The 12,143-nt window shown below is 29.4% G+C and overlaps 1 protein-coding gene across 1 annotated transcript; it reads right to left on the bottom strand.

Annotated features, from left to right (window-relative positions):
* Window positions 1-925: 925 nt before the first annotated feature.
* LOC112740376 (probable aquaporin NIP-type) lies at window positions 926-6,303 on the bottom strand. Its single transcript, XM_025789116.3, has 5 exons — window positions 5,778-6,303; window positions 5,312-5,542; window positions 4,931-5,128; window positions 2,219-2,280; window positions 926-1,370 (listed from the first exon to the last, which is right to left on the bottom strand). The coding sequence occupies exons 1-5, from the start codon at window positions 5,895-5,897 to the stop codon at window positions 1,145-1,147; spliced, it is 837 nt and encodes a 278-aa protein (XP_025644901.1). The 5' UTR covers window positions 5,898-6,303; the 3' UTR covers window positions 926-1,144.
* Window positions 6,304-12,143: the final 5,840 nt, after the last annotated feature.

Here is a 12,143-nt window from a genome sequence, read left to right as displayed (position 1 = left end):
AAGTTTGATGGGAGTGACAATGTCAAAGATGTAGTGTTATGGTTAGCACAAAATTTGAAAATATTTGAACAAAAAGACACTATTGCTCGACAGATTATTGATGCATTGAAAATACTGGTGGATAAGTTCTTCCACTGAAAACTCTGATGAACTCTTTTATTAGCTTGTTCTTTTTTCTTTTTTTCTTTTTTTCTTTTTTTGTATTTTTTATGATGCCTTTTGGCGTGTAGCAACTTCTAATAGGTGTGGTCTAAATTTGGATCAACTATTTACTAATAAATCAATAAAATGTGTCTCTTTGATAACAAAAAACAATGTATATAATTCGACTTCGTATGAGAGAAAAATACATAATAAATAATTATATCTCAACGAATTGGTTAATTTTTGGCTTTATAGTCAATTGTGCTATTAGAAATATAATTTTTTTTTATATATTTCTTTCTATAAATTTAAACTTTTGAAAGAAGTACCAACTACATAATATAATACTAAAACTTCTATGACTAAAAGGTATAAAGTTTGATCATTGTTGACTCCAAAAGAAATAACACAAATTAAAAGATATCTTTATGATCTTTTCATATATTTCTAATAAAAAATATTAGGGGTCAACATTTTTAATTAATATTGATAATATTTGTATACATTACCTTATTTTCATACTATTAAGATTTAAAAATTTAATATTTAAATGATAGATATTGACCAAATATTAACAAAAATAATAAATTTTATTAGTAATATAATATTGTTACTTTTTAATTAATTTATGCATGTACACCTACCTAATAAAAAACGAAAATATTTCTTTTATGATACAAAATATTGGCACATGTAGAAGAAATATGACCGCCGAACTAAGTGATTAAATTAGCACACATTTACGTTTATATAATACAAAATCTAAGTGATTTAATTAATTAGTATATTTACACAAAAAATTCTAAAAAAATAATATACAATGTTTGCTGTACACGATTTTTTTTTTTTATTGTTTTACAGAATCCATTAATTTTTTCATGCCATTTCTTATAATCCTAAAGAGGCATAGATGCATGGCAATGTTGAGGATGATGATGGCCTCAGCTCATCAAAACAAGGAATAATAACAATAATATGTATATATATACTCATTATTTATTCATATCCGGAAGCTTGTTGCTTTGGACATGCTTTTGAGAAAACTAGTGTTATGGCCAATTTCTTTGAGTGGTTTATCGGTGAATCTAATTAAGTTGTAGGCAGAGGCACCGAGAATGGCACCTGAAAATGGTCCAACTATATAAATCCAGAATCCCTTATAAACATGCATCACCAACGCTGGTCCTAAGCTTCTTGCTGGGTTCATGGATGCTCCTGATACTGGCCTGCATCCATGCATTCATCCAACTCACTCAAATAAAAATTTAATTTATCTAAAATATTAGGGATGAAAGAAGAGATTATTTATGCACCAATTTTTGTTTCTAAAATATCTTTAATTTCATTATTTATATTAAAAAAATCATTTTTTATATTCTTTATAAGACTCAAACATAAAAACTTTTTATTAATTAGTATATTAGGCATTTATATTATCTTGATTAATCTTATATTTATTATAATTTTGTATATTTAGTAATTAAAAAAGTAAATTAATACACACTAGTGTCTATTAATACTCTAATTACATATAATAAAAACGGAAAAAGAGTTTGGTATAAAAATTTTTGTCTAGAATATCTTTCATCATATATATGAATCTGTTACTATTTCAATAATCTAAAAATCTAAGACCTCATAGTTATAAAATGTAAAGTATTTATCATTTTGATTAATTTTATATTTAGAAAAATACTAGAGACTAATACTTTAAATGAATAAAATAAAAATTAATAAATATTAACTTAGATATAAAATAAATAAAAAATGTCTGTCACCTAACATAATTATTATTGGTACAAATGTTTAATAAATTAAAGTATATAATAAATATAAGGTAGTAGAAAAGTTTTTAAATTCTGAGAGCTCTGCTCTCTAAATCAGTCATAATTCATAATATATTAGCAAGTGCTACATACTATACACCACACCACGTAACGCAGAGGAAAAAATTGTTTACCTTATTATAAATGTTAGAGAGCAAAGTTTGTTTTATTCTCAAAAAGTCAAAATAAATATTTAATTAAAAACTTTTCGTCTTAGAAATATAAATATATAATTTAAAGTAATTTACCCGGCAACAAAAACATCTACTAGTACTGTCATACCAACAGCAATTCCCGCCAATTCTCCAACCTGTTTCAAAAAAAAAAACATTAACATTAAGTCCTGCTGCATATGACAACTATTACCCATTTATTTAGAACTTATAACTATTTTATTATTACAGTATAATGCTAATTATTATAATTTATAATTTTGAGATGTTCATTAATATATATATATATATATAGGAGTATGTGTTATGTGTGTCACTAAATACTCATTATTGATTTTTTTATTGTTAAATTTCAAGTCTAATTCATAGTTATTTGTCTTCTTTTTTCTTATCCTTTATTCATCATCTTTTTCTTTATTTTCTGTTGTACATGAAAGATTCAACAACCTCTTCATGATATCAAGAGCTCAAAATTAAAGATCCATGCCTAACAATTAAAAATTCGCACACTACAACCAACAACACCACCAATGTTACCAACTTTATTTCCTCAATTATTGCTATACCATCTCATCTTTTTTGTTGGAAGGAAAGATATAGAGAGGAAGAAAATAGAAAGAAAAGAAAGGAAAGGAAAGAAATTAAGTGAATTTTTATTTTCTTTAGATGTGTTTGGATGGAAGGAAAATAAGAAAGAAAGAAATGTTATAAAAAGATAATTTTATCCTTATATTATAAAATATATTGAAAAAGTAAAGGGGTAGTATTGGAAGTAGAGAGAAAATATTAGTTTTCTCTCTATTTTCTTTCCAACGTTGGAGAGAAAAAAATTGGTGGACCCCACCAGTTTTTTTCCATCCATTTTTTTTTCTCTCTAATATTCCTTTTCAACCAAACAAAAAAAAATAATCATTTTCTTTCCCATTTTCTTTCCTCCCTTTTCTTTCCTTCCATTTTCCTCTCAAACAAACATATAAGTTGGGTGAAAATAATCACCAAACTTGTTAACAACTTGTTAACAAGAAGTTTAGTTTGCCATGCATGGCCTATATCTTGAAGATCATCTGTATTCCAATCGAATCCCTCCTCAATTTGATTCTCTAGAAAATTAACAAGTTGGGATAAAAAGTCAAAAATTCAAACACTAGTATCAGGATGATTACAATTTGACCTCATGGCTTTTGGCGTGCACGGATTCAGCATTTAAGAACAACATGGTGGGTTGTATTTATAGCTATGAAATTTGGAACAAGATCGAAGACTACTTTGCAAAATCAACAAAATATAGAATCAAATAGTTTGAATGATTCAGTATGTCATGATCAGGTCAATAGTCATCAAGTGGTGCTTATCTCAAGGATTAAAATTCAACTCCCTAGTCTGCATCAAGAATATGGTCAGCATGAGAATTCGCATCATGATAAGAATTCTCAAACTGAAAATACTTCTTCTCTGCTTACAAGATCCAAAACTGGATCTACTAAGCCTAAATTACTTACAACTATTCTCAATTCTAATTTTAAAGAAGAACAATCCTATAAATCTGCCAAAATTACTTTACAAAGTCTTCATTGGCATAAGACTATGCTAGATGAGTATAATGCCTTCATGAGGACTAAACATGATCTTTAGTTCTTTAAAAAACCTCTAATGACAGTGTACAAAAGTATAAAGTAAGATTAGTTCATACATTAATGATACTTTCAAACTAAGTATATTAATGATACTTTCAAAATTAGAAATGGCAGGGGCTAATCTCATGCCAACTCCCATGATATTTTCTCTGCAAATTCTGTCTTCAAGGTCTGAGAAGTTTGAAAATCCAAAATTGTTCAGGACATCGGTTGGATCATTACAATACTTAACTATAATCAGTTCATACATTATCTCCTATTGACTTGTTAGAAGGATGCTAAAAAAGTGCTTTGTCATTCAGAAGAAACCAAAGAACATGGATTGTTACTACACAAATGTGATGATATGAGGCTTTATGACTCCTCATATTTTGATTTGGCAGCTGACTTTGAAGATAGGAAATCAGTTTCTGTTTATTGTATTTTTTTTTTTTTTTTGTACTAATTTAAAATTTTGGACTTGTAGGAGGCAAGCTACAATCAGTAAATCATACACTGAAGTAGAATTCAAAAAGCTACCTACTTGTGAAAAAGAGAGTTAGTGTGGCCGAAGAATTTATGTTATGAATTAAGAATCACTCTTTCAATCTCTCCTATCATTTTTTGTGACAATAAACACTATTTTTTTAATAGCCAACCCAATAGTGCATGAACGAATGAAACATTTTCAATTGGAGGTGCAACTGATTCAGGACAAACTGCAAAAGCAAACTTTGCATGTTGTTCATATTCCTAGATTTGACCAAGTTGCTGATATTGTTACCAAAATCATTATCAACTGCAAATTAAACATTAAGCAATTTAAGTCCAAACTTCGAATTTTTTCAAGAACTAACCTAATTTTGAGGGGTGAGTGTGAAGAATATAATTATACTACTAATAAGTTAAATGAGTCAAATGATACATAGTTAATTATAAATGATTGAGTTAGTTTTCATATTGAGCATAACAGCTTATTGGTCAGTGCAGCTATATTATGTGTGCAATCCAAATACTCTCTACTTATTTCTTATTAAAAATGAGAAATTATATTTGTAATATATTAAATGTACATCTTTCATTTATATTATTGTATAAAGGAAACACTTTATAAAAAGTGATGCATGCATGGGAGTAGTGTTAGAAAAAGAAGAAAAGTGGAAATGATACTAACTGCTCTATCATCAGAGGTGACGGCAGAGACAACAAACATCAAAAGAAAGGAAGTGAGGATCTCGAATACAAGAGACTGAATATATGACCCTTTTGGTACCGTTCCGAAGAAAGAATCATCGGTCACATCAAATAGAAGGTACAATGTCCCACTCGCAAGCACTGACCCTAGCACTTGCGCTATCAAATATAGAGGCACCTGCATGCATGCCACAATAAAAAATAAAGCTTGTTCTTTTTCTACTCTTCACTTTATTCATTGCTTCATTATTGTCACTAATTTAAACCTTATAAAGTTACAAAGCACCATAAGATCATCATTTTTCTCTAGAGAAAATTGTCTTTATAATCCATGAAAGCAAAGACAAAGGTATATATGTACCTGTCTGGGAGGGAATCGGCGATAGAGAGCGAAGCTTATGGTGACAGCGGGATTAAAATGTGCACCAGAAATATGACCAAGAGCATAGATCAATATCATAACTGCAACACCCCATGTCACACAAATCCCAGGAAATGTTATTGCACCTTCACTCCCTTCTACATTATTCAAAACAACCACACAACATCCTAAGAATACTAAGAAGTATGTCCCAATTGTCTCCGCAATTACCTGTTACATTACAACACTCCTATTTCATTATGTATTTCTTTTGCATATCTTACCCATATGATTATGTCTTCTTTTCTATTAGTTTAAATTTTTTAAGAAATAATTTCATGATATAGCATCTAAATCTCTGTAACCTAAAGATCTAGATACATATATATATATATATATATATATATATATATATATATATATATATAAGAAGAAGAAGAATTATAATTATAATTATTTATGATACCTTCTGTATGATGAGAACTACCTCAGGAGAACCGCAAAACCCATTTTCTTTAATACTTTGCGACGAACTCTTGATCACTGCGCCACTACCTTCTTCCATTCTGATCTCATCTATGGGCATGTTTTATTAATTAATTAAATACCTAAATTAACATTAACGTTTTTCTTTCCTTATTTCAATCCCTTCTTGATAATGATAAGGTTTTTTTTTTTTTTTCTCTTTTTTCTTTTGGGGGGGTTGCTGTTCAGAAGATGATTGAAAATTTATGCTTGTGACAAAACAGTGTTATTAATAGGGAAAAACATGGAGACATTGGTGGTTTACCTGTTTTTAGGATCAATCATGGGTTTAAGAACGAATATAGCAACCACTGGTTCTTCATTCAATATTGTACACATGCAAGTTATGTAGCTAAATATGTATATGAAGGTAATAAGAATTGTTATTGGCGTCTTTCATCCTAGGTTTCTCTATTTAATTTATGGTCTTAATTACTCTTGGAATGCTACAGCATTTCTTACACATTTTAGCTGAACTTTAAACAGAAAAATACTAGAAAATAAAAAAAAAACTATTGTTTTTAACTAATAGTTAACTAATAATATTTAAAAATATAAACTAAAAATACGTTGTTGAATTATTATAGTAAAAAAAATTAAATTAATAACAAAAAATACTAACTAAAAATAATAAATTTTACTAGCATTTGAACTTTTTTTTTTTTCGGTGTAATTTTTAAAGTAGTCTACATTTTATACAAATTTTAATTAGAAACTCTTGTAAATATGTAAATAATAATTTTAATGTTTTTATTAAGAGAAAGTATGAGGAGACAATGATTTTAGTATACAAGTGGAAAATGGATTTTCTCCAATTTTTTTAACACTTGAAAGAATAAAGTGTGATCTCTCACCTTTAATTCTACAAGTGTGACCAAAATTAAAGAGGAGAGAGAGAACAATAAAAGATGAGATTAAACACTAGATACCATCCAGTTTTTTTTTATTGGAGAGGATCCACTCCTACAATGTGTATAATAAAATTAAAAAAAATTAAATTAAAAATTAAATCATTAATTATTTAATTTCAAATTTTAAATTTTAAAAAATTAGAATTAATATTTAAACTCATTCACACTACGTACAGTTATTCCTAATCTCATCATAACCTCCGATACACACATCTAAAACTTGTCGCTTCACGCCACTCTCCCGATACTCGACCAGATGGGTCCTTGTAGATAACCATTTCCGACGCCTCTTCTTCCCTCTCTTCTCATCCAATCTCTCTCCCTCTCGGATATACCATAACCCTTCTCTCACTTTCTGCCTTCAAAGTTTAGTGGTAAGCATCGATGGCAACACCACCAGCTAGGGCTCGTGCAGATTACGATTACCTAATCAAGCTCCTTCTTATTGGGCAGTGTGGAGAAAAATTGTCTGCTTTTGCGATTTTCTGATAGTTCTTTTACAACCAGTTTGGCAGTATCAAATCAAATACTCAATTGTTTACTTTTGATTTTCACTCGTGTCTCTTCCTCTGTTGAACTTTTTTTTATTTTTAGTTTCTTCAATTTTATGGTTACATCAAATCATAAGACTCATGTGTCAAATTATATATTTTTTTAATAAAAGTTAAATTGTTGGATGCTCATAGTTGCTTTTTCTATTTATTTATCTCCTTCTTCTTCTATTTTAATGGTCAATTTGAGATGATCATTTTAGTAGGTATGCGGATGGTTATTTTAATTTTTATGTAAATGATTATTTTGATTGGATTGGATTTAGTTATATATAATTAAAATATGTTGGATGTTCAATTCATTAGGTATGCGAATGATTATTTTTATTCTCGAGTGGATGGTTGCTTTTACTAAGGGTGAGTGGCGTGTGGGATGATTATTGATGAAGGTGGGAATGGCCCCAGTTGAAAAAGAAAAGAATATTACAGTGAAATGTTAAATTAGAATTTCGAATGGTTATTTATTTTGAAATAACTAATTGTATTTTTTAAAAATTTAAAATTTGAAATTGGGAGATTTAAAATTTGAAATTTAATGTAAAATAATTGAACGAGAGTTATTGAATTTAGGTAATATATGAAGTGGTTTTCATTATTTATTCATAGAGTAATTCTTGGCATACAAGCGATTAAGGCTTGTAAGCCTTACAAGTTCAATTAAAACTAACGCTCAAAACACGCTTCGAACTATTCTTCTTCCTCTTCGTCTTCTCCTTCTTCTTTTCTTTCGTTTCTTGCCTTCTCTTTCTCCTTCTTCTTCTTCTTCTTGCTGCACGTTCTTCTTCCTCTTACTCTTCTTCTTCTTCTTTTCTTTCGTTTCTGCACGTTCTTCTTCATCGTCTTCCTCTTCTTCTTCATTTACGTTCTTTCTCTCTGTTTTATCTTTTTTTTTTCGATTTTTCATGGTGAAATCGTTTTTGAAGAAGAAGAAGCAGTAGAAGATGAGGAGGAGAAAGAGAAAGAGTTCTGAATTATGCATAAGATGTATTTTAACAAATTTTGGGTGTATTTCTTTAAATCCGTTGGGTGTACTTCTGTAATCGTTTAGGTGTATTTCTGAAGTTCCATTATCTTCAAAAGGATTACAGAAATACACCCAAAGGATTACGAAAAATACACCCAAAGTATTTAAGAAATACACCCAAAATTCGTTGCATAATTCAGAACTCTTTCTCTTTCTCCTCATCTTCTGCTGCTTCTTCTTCTTCAAAACGATTTCAAAGTTTGATTTCAGAAACTATGAAAATCGAAAAAAAAAACGAAGAAGAAGAGGAAGAGGAAGAGAAGAGGAAGAGGAAGAGGAAGAGGAAGAAGAAGAAGAACCATTTTGAGTGTAGCGCTTTGAAAATAGAAAATGTTGAATAACGCATTAAAAGGCCTAGTAACTTGTAAGACTTGTAAGTCAAAAAAACTTGTATGTGTAGCACTTCTCTTATTCATATTGGGTTAAATAATCAGCCCATTGAAAATTTTCATTGTCTCCTTAGCATAATTCAACATTAAAATGCTTCAACAAGGTTTTATTTTTTTTTTATCGTTTTCTCCTTTTCAGTATTTGGTAGCCCTTTTCTCCTGAGAACGGAAAATGGCACAGGATCTACTCTGAAAGGATGGATCGGTGGCTGCTTGCAAACTTGGAAAAAAAAAAAAGGAGAAGACCTTGTTTTGTGCTCTAATGAGTTCTGTTTTCAAGACCAGAAAAAGATAAGTGCTTTGATCCCCACTACCCAAATCAGGCAAAATAGTAATGGAGGTGCGGGTGCGGTTGTTCGAGACGGTTTGGGCCAAATCCTAGCTGCAGCAACATGGCCTATTAATCCTACACTTGAAGCCCATGAAGCAGAGGCACTTGCGGTTTATTTGGTCATGAAATTAGCAAAGGAGTGTTGGTTTTCGGAGATTATTGCGGAATGTTACTGTTTTTGGGGCTTTTGTGGCTGATGCTTTGTCCTTAGTGAGTTTAGATTAGATTTGTGCCTTTTGATGTTAAAAGAAATGGGAATAGAATTGCCCATGAACTAGCAAAATAGCTATTACCAATCCAAATATTGTGTGGATGGAAGAGGTTCCTCATCATGTTCAAAATCTTGCCTGGCTAGATATCATAGCAGCCCCAGTGGAATGAACACCCTCTTCCCCGTCAAAAAACAAAGTATTTGTTAGCCCACCGCTTCTTGTCAACAAAAAATAAATATAAAAGAGAACCTTAATATCATTATGAAGGCCCAATAAAACTTTTCCTTTGGACCTAAGTTGGGTTTCAGGCTTTTAACCCTATCTGTAGTGTCTTGCTGCCAGTCTGCCACGGTGTCAAGGGCCTGACCACGATGAATTTATCATGATTGCTAAAAAAAATAAAAAAACAATTGCTCCTGAACTGATTTTGTTTTTGTCAAAAGCAAGTCCAGTCTTACTCATGACAAAAGAAAAAATGAAAAAACAAGAAGCGACCACAGATTGGAATAAGTAAAAATAAATAAATAAATGAAAAGAGAAAAAGAAAAAAAAAAGGGTAAGAATCTATGGTACTCAAATAGATCATAGATGAGAATGGCTTCGAGATAGTCTATGGTTTCAACTTTCAAGAAACGGGTATCAGTTAAAACGGAAGGCTCACCGTATCTAACGGTTCTCAATTAACAATTTTACGTAAACACAATTGTATAAGTTTTTAGTAGGTAAAATTTTAAAATTAAAAATTAACTATGAAGTATAGACATTGACATAAATATAGAATATAACACAATATAAAATATACTAACATATAAATTTTAAAATCTTATAAGACATAGAGATACACATATATATAAAATATAAAATATTTTTTAGATAAATTATAATGATATTTTGATATTTTATTAACATTAAAACATTAAATAATTTTTTAATTATTTTAAATGTCTTATTTCAATTATATAAAGTATTTAAAATATTTTTTTATTTTAATAAATAATAATATATAATATTTCTAAATTTATTTTAAAAATATATGTTAAGAATAAAGATAGATACGCTGATATATTATGGTATTTAGATGTGTCTAAGCATGTCCAAAAAAAATTTATTTTTTATTAAGACACGATTAGACAGCAAATACTCGTATCGAACGAGTGTTGTATCTGAAATATGTCCGAAACGTAAACACAAATCTGTATTTCATAGAAAATTAAAAAGTTTTCTTTATATATATATTTTTTTAATTTCAGTTGGAATTCCTTTAAAAGAGAGGAGGGAGGGGGAATTCATTTTTAATAATTATTATTTTAATGGTTCATTATTTTATTAAAAAAAAAACATATAAAGCATTATAATAAGTTACTTAGTAGTTAACATTGATAGTGGTAGGTGGTTATGAATATTGAGGGGGGCAGCCCTGATGAAGAAATGGTCCCAAGAAAACACTAATCCACAGCAGCCCATCCGCTAAATGTCCGTTGTTCACCCTACACACACCATCATCACTCCTTTCATTACTCTTTCTTTGGTCCCATTCATTCATTTATCTCTTTCTCTCTCTCTCTCTCTCTCTCCCCAACTTGCTTTCTACTACTTCCACAAAACCATCTATTAATCATATCATATCGTATTCTTATTTATTTATAATTTCACCTGAATAAATTCTACCCCCCGCATATAGATACATATGGTTAGACACATTTAATTTAATACTATTTATCTACTACTAGTATATATATATTTATTATTTCATGCTGTGTACTTTTTTTTCTTTCTTTGTGCCACCGCAACCCACATCGCTTGGATCGGACCCCTCATTTTATGCTCCAATGTCAGGCCACGCACACGAGTGTATCACCATATGTTTTAACAATTCCACCTACCAAATTATATTTATATATAAATAAATATAATATCATTTAATTTGCTACATCATTTTCATCATCATGTATATATGTATATATTCTGTATATATAGTCCTTCCAATTAAATTAATTAGTCATCTATCTATGTTGGACATCACCTTTTTTTTTAATAAATGGACATGATTATATGGGGGCTTGCTATATCATATTGTAAGATATCTGAAATGAAATGTGTATGTGTCTTGTTAAAATTAATATATGTTTAGACATAAGGGTACAAACAATTCCATCTGCTTTAAATATATTGTCAGATATGCATATATTCAACTAACATACAGGATAATAATATTAATGTATAGTTAAATTCATTACAGTTACAACTATAAATTCAGATATAGCATTTATAAGACGTGGGGATCGCTTATATGGAGAAGAGTGTACAAGTATAAAGTATATATAAACATAGATGCTCATCACTCAAATTGTCAAAGGGAATGGATATATAGGGTTTATATTTTAATAAAACATAAACAAATCGGACAAATTAAAGATGTCAACAAAAAATATACAATCACAACGAAAACAATTTTCAAATAACATTTATTCCATTTTAATGACCATATGAGTGGTTAACATGAAATTGGGACCACAATTCCTTTTTTTTCCTTTTTCAAAAAGGTAGAAAATTAAAGCCTCCATAGTAGTGAGTTTCGTCAACTATTTCAATTCTTGTCCGTCCCTACTGCCTATCTTAGTCATCGGAACTAATTGTAATGAATTTATGTTTTCTGATCTCTTTTTAATTAACGGTTGAATTATTTTTTTCTGTTTTCATAATTATGAATTATATTTATCAGGCTTAAAAATATTTATAATAATGATTGATACAATTATCATATTAGACTGCAGCTAAATTGTTTTAATTCTTCAATGTTATAACATGTAATAATACACACACCACTCACTCACGAGCCACTACACTATAAGTCAAACTAAAACCCGATCACCTGATCACTAAATCGAA

This window comes from Arachis hypogaea, chromosome 14 (genome assembly GCF_003086295.3).
Source record: "Arachis hypogaea cultivar Tifrunner chromosome 14, arahy.Tifrunner.gnm2.J5K5, whole genome shotgun sequence".
In the NCBI taxonomy this organism is placed as follows: Eukaryota; Viridiplantae; Streptophyta; class Magnoliopsida; order Fabales; family Fabaceae; genus Arachis; species Arachis hypogaea.
This window is presented reverse-complemented; position numbering and strand designations above follow the sequence as displayed.

Excerpts from the sequence above, each read along its gene's own strand:
- LOC112740376 (XM_025789116.3), bottom strand. The coding sequence starts at position 5,897 with ATGCCCATAGATGAGATCAGAATGGAAGAAGGTAGTGGCGCAGTGATC. Across the intron at positions 5,543-5,777 it reads TAGTTCTCATCATACAGAAG|GTAATTGCGGAGACAATTGG; the intron begins GTATCATAAATA and ends GTAATGTAACAG. Across the intron at positions 1,371-2,218 it reads GTAGATGTTTTTGTTGCCGG|GCCAGTATCAGGAGCATCCA; the intron begins GTAAATTACTTT and ends GCATGGATGCAG.